This window comes from Rhinolophus sinicus, chromosome 4 (assembly GCF_057876585.1).
Source record: "Rhinolophus sinicus isolate RSI-liver-muscle chromosome 4, RSI-T2T, whole genome shotgun sequence".
NCBI lineage: Eukaryota > Metazoa > Chordata > Mammalia > Chiroptera > Rhinolophidae > Rhinolophus > Rhinolophus sinicus.
In genome coordinates, this window is record NC_142504.1 from 29,215,730 (window position 1) to 29,230,469 (window position 14,740).

At 37.1% G+C, this 14,740-nt stretch overlaps 1 protein-coding gene across 1 annotated transcript in view; it reads left to right on the top strand.

Moving 5' to 3' along the window:
* The first annotated feature begins 9,453 nt into the window (after positions 1 to 9,453).
* COL28A1 (collagen type XXVIII alpha 1 chain) overlaps positions 9,454 to 14,740 on the top strand; it is a 152,582-nt gene continuing 147,295 nt past the window's right edge. The window contains exons 1-3 of the mRNA XM_019729778.3: positions 9,454 to 9,581; positions 12,523 to 12,682; positions 13,587 to 14,143. Coding sequence (XP_019585337.3) covers positions 12,559 to 12,682; positions 13,587 to 14,143 — 681 coding nt within the window. The 5' untranslated portion in view covers positions 9,454 to 9,581; positions 12,523 to 12,558. The remainder of the gene's footprint in view (positions 9,582 to 12,522; positions 12,683 to 13,586; positions 14,144 to 14,740) is intronic.

Here is a 14,740-nt window from a genome sequence, read left to right on the forward strand (position 1 = left end):
AATAAGTATGTATAGTGCCGGGTGGGTACTGGACTAGTCAGGGGGATCACTTTGTAAATTATATAAATGTCTAACTACTATGCTGTACACCTGAAATTAATGTAAAATAATACTGAATGTCAACTGTAACTACAAATTTTTAAAAGGGGAGACAAGGTGAAGGGGAATAAGAGGTCCAAATTTCTAGGTATAAAACAAAATAAGTCATGGGGATGTAATGTACAGCATGGGGATTATAGTCAATAATATTGTGATAGCATAGTATGGTGTCAGATGGCTGTTGGATCTATTATGGTGGTTACTTCTTTAGGTATATAAATGTTGAATAGCTATGGTGTACACCTGAAACTAATATAATATTGTAAGTTAGCTATATTTTAATAAAAATATTTAAAAAAAATAAAAAGAAATGGATAAGATTATTCATTCTAATCAATGCATTAACTCCATTAGTTTTTCTTGTGGTTGAAATGAACACTGGTGTTCACAGCACCTCTTTGCAATTTTAGGTTTCTGAAAATCATTCCTTTTAACCTGAAATTTTCTTTCCTTCACATTTATTTTACAAAGTAGAGGTTGGGGAATGAAGATGATATAAACAATTAAATAAAATGTAGTCACTTTTAACCATGCTCACATATATACACAGGGAGATGAGGGTTAAAGGTGATAATTATTTATACATCCTTCCTCTGGGTTTGGAGTTGATTGAGAAATATATACAGCAGACAGAGACATGGAGATTAAAAAAAACACACAAAAAAAAAACAGCATTATTACCAATAAAGCTGATTGTGACCTGGACCTGGAACCCCAAACAAGCTTCCTGGTACTTGCACCCACGTCTATACTTTGGGCTTTCTCAGCAAACAGTCTTCCAGCTGCAAAGGGCATCACTCACTACCTCCTACCCCTGAATCCCAAATAGTAGGTATGGAGACGATGAAGTTACACATGCATAGGACTCTTAACACATTAAATCTACCTGTTCAGGAAAAATGGACCAATGGATATTAGACTATCACCCCCATCATTCAGGAGAAATCTAACTCCTCCTGTGGGGAGGAGTGAATAAGAGAATGAAGAGATACCAAAAGTAATACATTAACTGAAGTATCACCTTAACATGTATGAAAGTATGGGCATCATACTTGTTAAAGAAAATGGACATATCAAGCAACATCCCTGTTGGAACTATGGTCATTCATCAGTTGGAACCAGAGGTTTGCTAAGGGTAGAATTTGGTGAAAATCAATGAAAGCATTCCATGAGAATCAATTTTCTATATGGAATTTACAATAGAAAATATTATATATTTTGTTTATTTGTAAATTGTGTACTCCACACCCTTTATGTTAGTGACATTTATAAAAAACATATATGTATATGTATATGTATATGTATATGTATATGTATATGTATATGTATATGTATATGTATATGCATGCATATATACTGGGGGTGTCAAAAAATGAATACACATTTTAAAAGAGACGTTATCTATGCTCAAGCAGTAGTGCGCCATAATCAGAAGTGTCTGGACGCTGATGGTAACCATTTTGAGCACCTCTTGTAATTGCAGAAGTCAAAAGTGACTTGTATTCATCTTTTGCTATTGGTATATATTGAGTATTACAATTAATAACAGTTTTTTCCTTAAAATGTATATACATTCCCCCCCCTCCATATATATATATATATATATATATACTTTCTGTTTTCAGACAGCCAATCGTTAAATACTTTTCAACAAACCACTGGGTATCATCCTTTTCCTTCGTTTCCCTCCCAACGAGCTAGGTACTAAGCTTGTTGATTTTGCTTCCTAAATATTTCTCGGAATTGTTTTCTTCTTTCCATTCCCACTGCTGGGACTTGAGAGCCTTCTGACTCATTGGCATTTTAGTAAGGTTCCCAATAGATGCCTCAGTCTCCAGGCTCGCTTCCCTACAGTTAATTCTTCACACAGTCACCAGAATGATTTTCCTAAAATGAAAATGTGATCTTGTCACTCCTCTGCTTAAAATCGTTTAGTGGCTGCTCATTGCTTTTGAGATAAATTCTAAACCCTTTAACATGGCATAAAAGAAACCCCTACTTATCCTCTGCTGCCTTTACTTCCAACCTCTGTGTCATAGTCTGGGCTGGGTACCCTCTTTGCAGGTCTCTTTTATAGATATCATACTGTATTGCCATTGCCTTTTTTGCCTAATATTTCATTATGAAAAATTTCAAACATATGGAAAAGTTGATAGAATGAGGCAGCAAACCCACTACCCACCACCTAAATTTCACAATTAACATTTATTTGATATGTATTTAACATACTTGTTTTATTATATATCTGTCCATATGCCCATCCTTCTATCCATTTTTATATATTTATTTTTACACGATGCATTGCAGTGCAAGGGAAGTTGCAGACACCAGTACAATTTGCTTCCAGATACTTCCTCATGGTATCAATAACCAGAGTTTCATATTTGATTACTTAAAAAAATTTTTTGGTAAAATTTGTCATTGTTTTTTACTTTCCTATCTCCTCCACTGGGCTGAAGTGCCTGGGTCTTATTTGTTTTCTGTCCAATGTCTTTCTGTATTTAGTAGGACATAAGTTAAGTTTGTTAAATGAATGCATTACAGATTTCATCAGATGTTACTTAGTTTTTTTATTCATATATGAAAGTAATTTTGTCACCCCTTTGATTCATCCCATTATTCCCCTACCCTGAAAATTTGCAGAAAGCAATTTACATTCTACTTGTTCAGCACCATAGGCAATTAAGGATTTTAATCTGCTAATGATTGTAAACAAATGATTCTCACACTGTCTTTCTACAAAGCCCCACAAGGTGGTGCCCAAATATCTTTTTTCAAGCAATAGTCTCTCAATAACCACCTTCAGTCCTCACTAATTTGTGTTAACTTCCCGCATTTCTGAATTTGATCAATTAGCATAATATAAAATATATACTTAAATAAATGTTGTTTACATTAAATAAAATTATAATGTGTAATTTCAGAATCCATAGTTCTGGATATAAATAATGAACAATAATTATAATAGGTAGCTTATATTTGTGTAGAGTTTTATATTGTTAAAAGTTTTTTTCATATCCCCAAATAGTAAAAATATTAATTCACCTCAAATCTTTTTCACTGTAAATTTTGTCCATGAGTAATTTATCCTTAGCACAGAATTTAAAAGGATAGAAGAAAAAACAAACTATTGTATAGGAGAAACTATATAATTTAGATGTAACTGAAAAACAAATGACTCTATTACCTTAACTAGGGACAACATTGTGTAAATCAGAGTTGTGAATCATTGACATAATGTAGGGTAATATATTATTTAATGTTCTTAAAACACTTTTATTCCAGAAATTTGATCGAGTTATTTTTTTAAAAACTTTTTTTGTTGGATATTCTTATTAAATCCCAAATGGACCAGAAAACTCAAATGGGTATTGGGGTTCTAAAACTTGTTCGTTATGATAGCTACCTATATTATTGGCTATGTTTTGATCAGGTACCAATAACATGCACCACAGGTCACTGAAATCAGTGTAACAATACCCAGCTACTCAGGCCAACTTTTCCAAACCTGGAGGAAAAAGGTCTTCAACTCAGGGTTCTAAGAAGTGGTGCTTATTGCCTTTGATGGCCCAGGCATTAAGATTTACACAGTGAGATGTGAGACTCACAGTGCATGCTGGAATTTGACCAAAGATAATTGGTCCTGAGCCATTTGCCACTAAAGTAAAATCCATAGTTTTCAAACATAAATTATTGGCCATAGACTAGCTTCCTTTTTCTCCTGCTCTGGCGCTAGTTTGGGTGGTGCAAAGGCTTAGAAACTTCCCAAGGTAGTTAGGGATAAAGAAAGATGGTCGACAGAAGCCCAAAGATCTGAACTTTATTCCCTCACTGATCCATGATATGACCTTTGGGTGGTTCACAATATCAGCCCTCTATAAATGGAAGAATCAAATAATAGTGGTTTCTAAGTTTCCCTCCAGTTCTGAGATCTGATGCTATTATTTGTCCTCAATACCAAAAAAGTTTAAATGCCATCTAGTGGAGAATCAAAGAATTCACTAAGATATAGTACAACACTTTCTAATACCTGAAAGTAAAATCAATGAAATGAAAATTTTCTCCCATTAAAAGTAGAATTTGTCGGGCCGGTGGCTCAGGCAGTTGGAGCTCCACGCTCATAACTCTGAAGGCTGACGGTTCAATTCCCACATGGGCCAGAGGGCTCTCAACCACAAGGTTGCCCGTTCAACTCCTCGAGTCCTGCAAGGGATGGTGGGCTCTGCCCCCTGTAACTAAGATTAAACACGGCACCTTGAGCTGAGCTGCCGCTGAGCTCCCAGATGATTCAGTTGGTTGGAGCGTGTCCTCTTAACCACAAGGTTGCCGGTTGGACTCTTGCAAGGGATGGTGGGCTGCGGCCCCTGCAACTAGCAACAGCAACTGGACCTGGAATGCAGCTGCGCCCTCCACATCTAAGACTGAAAGGATAACAACTTGAAGCTGAAGGGCACCCTGCACAACTAAGATTGAAAGGACAACAACTTGACTTGGAAAAAAGTCCTTGGAAGTACACACTGTTCCCCAATAAAGTCCTGTTCCCCTTCCCCAATAAAAATCTTAAAAAAAAAATAAAAAAGTAGAATTTGTCAAAACTTAAATAGATCTAATCTTTCTCTTTTGTTAGACTGTGCATGAAAAAGTTAAGACTGCCCTATCCACTGACTGAAAAGAATAACTTTTAAAACATCAAACATTCAAACCTGTGATAGGGCAAGACCTATCCACTTTCAGATATTTCTTAGAAACGAAAATTGTAAATTTTTCAACAAAGCACTTTGTTATTAGGTATGAAATAATTTGCTCTTAGTAAAGAATAAATAAAACAGAAAGAGAAAAACATCAAAATTGAAGAAAAATTGTAAAAACATATTTTAATAGTCCTAAGATTGGTACAGTGGGAATTTTCGCTGTCACTGTGTCTAAGGCACTATGTGTTTCATATGTGACACAATTATTCAAGCTGGAGACCAAATGACAAATAATGAAGCAAGATATATCAGGGAGTAAACAATACAACAAACAATTAAGTAAAGGGGATGCAGAAGAGTCAACTCAATCAGAATTTGGGGAGGGAAGGGGCACTAACACCACACTGCTCAGATTTAAGCGATGCCACACTTCCTACATTTTATTTCCAATGATAATTCCCACTTCCGTGTTGTCTTTGAATACTTTTAATCCTTCCCTAAGTTGATAAATAAAATCAATACCATTTTAGTGTGCCTTTAATTTCCTGATGAATGACATGAGAGACTGCCCAAGTTATGAACTCTTGAAGCCAAGGGTGATAATGAATCCCAGAAACTTCAGAGCTTTGGGGCAAATGTTAGAAATTCTACATCAAGATTTTATACTAAAAGGAGAAGGAGGAGAAGGAGAAGGAGGAGGAGAAGGAGAAGGAGAAGAAGGAGAAAAAATAAAACGAAAAAAGAAGGGGAACTCTAACAACAAATTTCTCCAAACTGGGTAAGAAGGTCATTGATTTCTCCCTTCTCTGTTGACAATGTTCTTTTCTACTATGTGGGAAGTAGGTGAAATTGGAAGATTGTGAAACATTTCACTACACCTTGATCTTGGTCCAGGTGTATAACTGTGATATAGGTTTGAGGTGATATGTTATTAGCCTTTTTTTGTGCTCCTATAACATCATGCAGATCAATCCTTCTGACATATACAAGTCATCCCAGAATTTGATCCCTTTTAAATAATCCTAGGGTCCCCAAAATACCATCACTTCTGAGAGGGATATCTTGGCACTGGTACAAAAACAAATAAAACCAACATAGATTCTGGTATGGTAGAGTATTAAAAATTTTTGAAAAAGTTGAAAAAAATTTGCTGTCTAGCAGTGCCCTGGAGAGCAATCTATTTTTATCATGGTTCTCCAGTGACTGATGAACACTAAAAATTATTTATAAAAATCATTCATTCAACAAATATTTATTGAGTGCTTACGCTAGTCCATCAACAGAAATCATAGTAAACATAGTGTACTATCTTTCTTCTATAAAGCTTTGGCTACAGACCAACTGTCAGAAGAACATGGACTCCAAATTGACTTTTTCTAGTCATTATTATCATCCATGATCTCTTATTTGGCCTTTGTACTCTCAATTGCAAGATCTTAATTCAAGATCATCTGTTAAGATTAAGATTGTGGTTTTCGGCCATAGCACATTGTTTCTCTGGGTGTGAAGCTAATTGACTGATATAAATGGACAGAACAAGATTTTGTTTTAAGTCATCGGCCCAATGAACTTAGTGCTAATTGCTACACTTGGGACAGAGGTGTGGCAAACCTTGGGTTTAGGCTATCTTATTTGACTTGGAGAATTCCAGGGGAAATGATGAGCAGGCAGAATGCCAACCTCTCAAAAACTTCAGTCAGAACAGTTAAAAAGCAAGAGGGCTATAGTCCATTTCTCCCCTCTGGGAGTCACCTGTTTATTTCTTTTTTTTTTTTTTAATTTATTTTTTAAATTTATTGGGGTGACAATTGTTAGTAAAATTACATAGATTTCAGGTGTTCAATTCTGTATTACATCATCTATAAATCCCACTGTGTGTTCACCACCCAGAGTCAGTTCTCCTTCCATCACCATATATTTGATCCCCCTTACCCTCTTCTCCCACCCCCACCCCCTCTTACCCTCTGGTAACCACTAAACCTGTTTATTTCTTAAGAGGTATTATTATTCTGCAAGTTGTTCATCTACCTCAGGAAAAAAAAAAGAGTTGATTTTCTGAAAAATGCCACTTCCTTATCCCATGCTACTCATCTCACAAAGTGAAAAGTGTCACTAGCATCCACAGGCTATTTAAAATACATATGTGGGGGCGGACGGGTGGCTCAGTTGGTTAAAGCGGGAGCTCTGGACAATGGGGCTGCCAGTTCGATTCCTACATGGGCCAACGAGCTGCGCCCTTCACAACTAGAATGAAGTCAATGAGCTGCCACTCAGCTCCCAGGTGGCCAGATGGCTCAGTTGTTGGTTGGAGCGCGGGCTCTCAACCACAAGGTTGCCAGTTCAATTCCTTGACTCCCGCAAGGGATGGTGGGCTCCACCCCCTGCAACTAAGATTGAACACGGCACCTTGAGCTGAGCTGCCGCTGAGCTCCCAGATGGGTCAGTAGGTTGGAGCGCGTCCTCTCAACCACAAGGTTGCCGGTTGGACTCCCACAAGGGATGCTGGGCTGCGCCCCCTGCAACTAACAACGGCAACTGGACCTGGAGCTGAGTTGCACCCTCCACAACTAAGGTTGAAAGGACAACTTGACTTGGAAAAGTCCCGGAAGTACACACTGTTCCCCAATAAAGTCCTGTTCCCCTTCCCCAATAAAAAATCTTTAAAAATAAAATAAAACATACATGTGGTTGCTTACTGGGAAATTCCATTGCTACTTCTGTGGTACACCCACTATTTCTTCTTTCTATTACCAAAGCTCCACAAAACTTCCTTGGTTCCTCAGGAAGTGCTTTGTGGTGAGGAGAGAATGAAAACGGACATTCACATGGCTGCTTAATTTAATGAAGCAATAATGTTCTAAGTGAGGCTCAGGGGTCAGAAAGACCTGAGTGAAGACCCCATTCTGGCACTTTTGCATTAATGCGATAAGGGGCAAGTGATCGGACTCCTCTCTGCCTCTACGTCCTCATCTGCAAAACATGAATTCTTACAGTACTTATTATAGATCGGTGGTTGTGCTTTCAGAGGGCTAATGCCATTAACGTGTGTGAAGCACTTAGCAGCACAGGGCCTAGCCTGGTTAAGACTTCATAAAATGGAAACTATTCTTATAATAAACAGATGCATAAATGCTAAGTCTTCCTAAGAAAGCTGATTTTAGAACAGTTATAACATGAAGATTTCTATTGCTTTCTCTGGTCATCTTGCTATTCTCTATCTCTGAGGCAGTAACAGAGAACACTCCCTGTTGGTTGTCTAGGGGTCATGTGGCCTCTTGGCATCATGTTTTATACTGATAACCACTGACTTGATATAGGCTGTGATCACAAAGTATAAAACAGGAAAAAAGAGAATGGAACCACGCCAGTGACCACTGTTCCTGGACAGAGACCTCAGAATATTGACCATTGTAAACCTATGTTACACGGGGCAGCCTGCAGGGTCTCTAGTCCCGCTCCCCACATAAGAACGCAGGATATGGTGAGGCCAAAAAGGAACACCCACAGAGCCATAGACAGGGGAGTCATACCACTATAGTCTCACTGGCAGCTGGGTTGGAGACACAGGAGGCAGGAGCCACACGATCCGCAACCCGTTGTCCACTTGTCTCTGCCAACCAACCTCACTTGCTAGCTGCAATCCGCCTCTCTGCAATCCGTAATCCACACTCCACCACGCCACCAGCTACACCACCACTACACCACCCTTTGCTGGCATAGCCGCGGCAGTTATATCAGTGGCTAATGGCTAACCAGTAACAGCTGATGGCCAACTAGTCACAGTTGATGACCATCTACTACCTGAGCCAGCACCGTTCCATGTGAGGCCGAGAGCCTGGAAACTGCTCTCTGGGACTCTGTCCCTGCAACCTACCTCCATGTTACAGTTTGAAAGGATTTTGATAAATAATTAAATCCATTGTCTCATTTCATAAGTGGGAAACTGAGGTTCTCATGTTAGGGACAGTACTAAGGACTAAATTTAGATCATTCTTTCTCTAGATATTACCGTGTTTCCCCAAAAATAAGACCTAGGCAGACGATCAGCTTTAATGCGTCTTTTGGAGCAAAAATTAATATAAGACCTGGTCTTATGTTAGGTAAGACCCAATCTTATATTATAGTAAAATAAGACCGAGTCTTACATTATTTTTTCTCCAAAAGATGCTTTAGAGCTGATTGTCCTGTTAAGTCTTATTTTCAGGGAAATAGGGTATGAAAACTTTTAAAAATCACTGAGGTAGAAAGACTAGAATAATGAGCTTCTAAATACTCATGATCCAGCTTTAATAATTGTCAACCCACTGCCTTTCTTGAAAAAAACAGTTTTGCATCTGAGTTTGGTGTCATTTATACGCCTTCACAGAGCTGTTTAAAACCAGTATCCAACAGAATGCGTACTCCAGGCAAAGAGATGTAGGAATAGAAAGAGAAGGACATAGCATGAGAAACAAAGGCAGAATATCAATAAATGCCTAAAACGTAGAAAATTTGCTCAAGCTGCTTTCACAACAGTCTGGAAAACACAGATTGCTCCAGAAGGACACTGTTCCTTTAAATCACTTACTCATCCCACCCAGATCTTGCACCCTGGCCAAATGCCTGACCACTCTTGCTTTAACTTAGTCTAATAAACATGAATAAAAGATTGCAAAAGATCCAAAGCAAAGACAATTTTTATTTCACACAGGGCAGAGCAATATCAAATGGTCAGCTCCTTCTCCAATAATGGTCCTTGCTGTTGCCATTTCCTTAACCTCTCTTTAATTCCTGTCTGACAGACTTTATAAGGTAAGACATCACTGCTTGGTTTTAATCACTTGGAATCGGATAGGACCATTGAGGAAGTGTGGAGACGAAATGGTTTACATACTTGCTATGTGACGAAAGCTGATCAAAATGTTTAATCCTCTGTTATTACTTTAAATGAATTAGAAAACTATGAGTAATTGTTAAAATGTAGAAATTTAAAATTTATTTTTAAGTTATTTTAAAATTTATTTTTAACTTACAGTCTACAGCATAGCATTATAGTGATGTTTATGTCTTTGGGGGCATCTTTTTCTTAATTTAGTGCAAGTTTTTGTAATTCAGTATTAATTGCAGGATACTTTAAAACTTGGACAGTTTGACAACTTGAGTAAAGTATTTATTCACCATTTTATCTTCAGATAGAAACAAATGAGATGCACACACTATGACTAAAATTGGTAAACTCTGGTGATAATTTTATTTATGAGAACGAGAACTCATAAAATATAAAGTCTCTTGGAGTTATTGATCCTGATATTTGCCCAAAATAAAATTTAAGCTGAAAAAAGGGCAAAAATAAGACATTTTGTTAAAGATAGTAATTGTTTCTGGATTTATAAAATTTAACCAATTATATTTCTTTCATTTAAGTAATGGAATTTTCCCCCTGAAACCTATTTTACTTATAGGTGACTTCCAAATGAGAGAAAGGTGGGAATTATTAAAATGGAGGCAAAATAAAACATGGCAAAAGTGATTAGAAATGGGTGGGCTCTTCAGATGCCAAACTAATAATAAAGAAGAGATTTCAGAAAAGCAGTAAAACTAAAAAACTAGAGAAAGAAAAGTAGAAAGTTGTAAGTTTGTCCTCTGACTAATATCAGAAAACAGAAAGGAGTACCAAACTGGTTGGGAGAGCTAGATAAAACATGTCAGAGCAAATAGTAATAAAATATGAGACAGTGTGAGGAATGCTAATGAATAAGTTATGGCGGTGAACATTGTAGATACAGGGGTTCAGGAAGGGATTCATGATTACCAGCGAATAAAACTGTATGAGCAGGTGCTTAGTTTTGGAGAAAGATAAGTCTTTATTTAAAGCAGAATTTCCAAAGAGCAAATGAGGCCTACAAATGAGAAGAAAGTGGGTTTCTTCTCATGCTCCTAGTTATCACTGTCTTTAGGTTTCTGAAGAGTCCTCTTGATCAGGTAGCTTGTAAAATCCCTCTTGGTCTCAATGAAATTAAATTCTCAGTCTCTTATTTACAGCACTTCTAAGAAGTTCTTTATTGTATAGGTTCAACAAAAGAGAAAAGACATGTAATACCAAGGACATGGTATTATTTCTTTTCTCTTCTCTGAAAGTGCAATAGCAGCTGTGTTTTGCTACATAGCCTTATCTTCACACTAATCTTCAGAATTAAACTCAAACATCCTTTTGTATCCATCTCACTGGTTAGCAAGGGGATTACATCCAGAGGGACCTGGATGTCCTCTGTGTAATCCATTTCCTTAGCACAACTCTTGTTCTTTCCTTCCTTCCTTCCTTCCTTCCTTCCTTCCTTCCTTCCTTCCTTCCTTCCTTCCTTCCTTCCTTCCTTCCAACGCTTACCTGTCTTCACATCTTAGCATACCTGAAGAGCAGCTGACATATGGTCAATTGCACTTGGTGCAGAGATGCTTGGCCACACTGATACAAAGTCAGCTTAATAGATTTCCTGCTAGATGATGCTATTTGAGGAGGAGACTATGGCATGGAGCCATCCATTGGTTCATCCCTAGCCCAACAGCTTTGCTTCTCTTTGGGGTTTCTCCATCTGGCATGTATGAAAGAACTCAGTCACCCATCCCATTCTTCACTTTTTTTGCTTATATTTCCATCTTCTACTCACAGCCTGGAAAAATCATGCTCATGATTTCCCAGTTCCCATTCCCTGAAGGCAAGGTGCCAAAGAAGGAAAATGTGATTCCTTTTCCAGAACTTCTGAATTTAATATATTTTAAGCATGAAAGCATTTCCCAACCATGCAGAACATTGGCTCAAAATAAGCTTTCTTCTTCCCATTCTCTGATATGCTGAGATAGCCACATATGAGTCTTTTCTTACCAGAGAAAGGTGGGAAATTAAAAGTTATTTGGTGTATAGCTGGGCATATTGAGTAATAAAGACAGCTGAAGATTTTAATACAGGATTAGACTTTCAATTATTAATCTACGCAGAAAAATAGTTTCACAGAGCTGTTCAGAAGGGGTGCTTCCTGATTTCAAGTCCTATTTCTGTTTTTTCCAGCTAACAGTAGAAGAACAGTGTTGCTTGCAAATCTGTGATTTTTGCTCTCAGGTTCTTTTGATTCATTGCATATGCAGCTGTGGTCTAACCTGGAACTCTGGTGGAGATACAGTTTCCAAAACAGGAGTAGAAAAGAGAAATGAGGTTCTATGGAAACAGAAGGGCAACTTAAGTTTTGATTTGACCTCTGAACTCACTGAAGTTATACCTGTAAATAGTGAGACTGAAATGGTGGTGGTTCTCTACAACCCTGTAAAAATATTGGGATCGTCAGGAGTTAGTTATAATGAAAATGAATGAAACAATCATGTAATCATAAGAATTCACCCTGAAGAATGTGGAAATGTCAAAGCAGACCCTGTGATTGAACCATAATCACAATATAGAATGGGACTGAAATGTTTAAATGGTTCTCCCAACTCCCTGCTTCCTATAAAAAAATGGGAAATTCAGACTACTTAGATGTAATTCTTTGATTTATAGAAACATTCACTAATAAATGTTTAGTTGTAGTGCCATGATTTATTTGGGTTAGAAACTTTTAAAATTTCAATGTGGATATTTATCTATAAAACAAATGAAAACTCTTTTCACCAGTCACATGCCAGTTTTGAATTCTGCTGGCTTAAAATTAAAAATAGCAAACATTATATTTTATTAAAGTACTTATAACTGATTTTTCTATTAAAGGTGCTCCAGGCAGATGATTTTTCACCATCTACCATAATGTGGAACAGATATTTTATCTTTCATCTGCTGCTTTTGCCAGCTTTTATGAGTCAAACAATATATGGACAAAGAAAGAAAGGATCAAAGCCCAATTTACTTACAAGGAAAAATGATCTCCAGGGTAAAAAAAAAAAATGTTTTGATTTTGTTTTTAATGATTAGTTTTAGCCTGTTAAAACACTAGTAATACGAGCTTTTCCAAATAAGCCTTTGATGTAAATAGCAAACATACATATATATGTATATATGTGACATTCTACTTTAATGTGATTATATAATAATAATACTATACCTTAGATACTTATAGAGCACACTTATAAAAACATCAGTTTTAGAAGCATGTGTACATTTATTTCATTTAAGCTTCATAGTAACCTTATAAAATAGGCATGACAGAGTGTCACTTTCATATTATAGATAAAGAAATTGAGACCCAGAGAGGTGGGGAGCACATTCAAGACCACAGGCAATTAACCAGTAAAATATAGACCTAAGATTCAATCTTAAGTTCTCTGCTTTTACGTTTCTTTCTCCCTCACTGTTTCTACAAAATGATGTGTATAGATATTTTCTCCCTTAATTTCACAAAGTTAAAAAGAACACAAAACACCAAAACAAGATGGGGCCTCACCAATAGGCCACAAACCTGAGAAATAGATAGAGTATTATTTACTTCTAGACAACCTTGCCCAATATTTGTTTAATTTTAAAACTATGATGTACTCTCTTCCTCCCATGTTAAGCAGGTTTTACTTTGGGAAGATGCTCAGAATATGTGGTATTTTTGTTAATTATTGCTTTTGATTTGCATGATTTTACAAGGGGAAGAGAATTTACAGACTTTGAACGAGATTTAGTTCTTTCCCCCTTAACCCACTATCTACAAGGTGCCTCTCTTTTTCACTTCCCTCTCCTCTCAAAAACAAATAGTACACAGCAAGTCATCTCAGGGCTTTTCTTACGCGAAATTGTTTCACTACGTAGTAGAGACAAGTATTTTGCCTAACCAATTTGTTCTATTTCAGACTCCACTTGCTTCATAGATATTGTCTTCATCGTGGACAGCTCTGAAAGTTCTAAAATTATTCTCTTTGATAAACAGAAAGATTTTGTGGATAGCTTGAGTGACAAGGTTTTCCAATTGACCCCAGTTCGCTCCTTGAAATATGACATCAAACTGGCAGCCCTTCAGTTTAGCAGCTCTGTCCAAATCGATCCACCTTTTTCTTCTTGGAAGGATCTACAGACTTTTAAACGGAGGGTCAAGGCTATGAATTTCATTGGGCAAGGTACTTTCTCCTATTATGCCATCTCCAATGCCACAAGGCTACTTAAGAGAGAAGGGCGTAAAGATGGTGTGAAAGTGGCTTTGCTGATGACTGATGGCATTGACCATCCAAAGAATCCAGACGTTCAAAGTATTTCTGAAGATGCAAGAACTGCAGGAATATTATTTATTACCATTGGACTTTCTACTGTAGTCAATGAAGCCAAACTTCATTTGATATCTGGGGATTCATCCAGTGAACCCATTCCACTGTTGAGTGATCCAGACCTTGTAGATAAGATTCGGGATCGCCTGGTAGGTATCTAATGGGTTGTTTTTATACGTATATTTGTCATTATAATATTGATATCTTGGTTACAAATTTTGTAAGGGTAGACACTGGGTCCAAAAGATGAAAGAGAAAAAAATCTACCTTGGAAATAGAAAGAAACTTCCTGAACGAAGTCAATTCACTTCCTTGATAGTTTACACTTGATAAAAAATTGGGGAAATACCAGGTTCATTCTCTGGAATTGCATTCCTAACTTTATTGCTAGTCAATGCTAAAGATTTGGGAAGGATTAATTTCCAATAACACTCCTTAGACTCCTGTTTATACATCCTAGGATCATTGAACACTACTAACTTACATTTAATTTGTGGTCAACTTGTGGTGTGCTATATTTGTGCTAAGTTGGTCTTTTTCCATTCCCCATGTGCAGAAATATTTTTTGACTTCGTCTCACCTATTGCTATATTATGCTCAAGCAGAGTTCATAGACTTCAAATTTTTTTAAAAAATTATCTCTTTTTTGGGGGGCATTAACAAGGCCACCCAATGTAAAATAACCTATAACACGCAGTCACCGAACCATTTCTCACATCAGATCAATGAGCCCCACTTGATTGGTC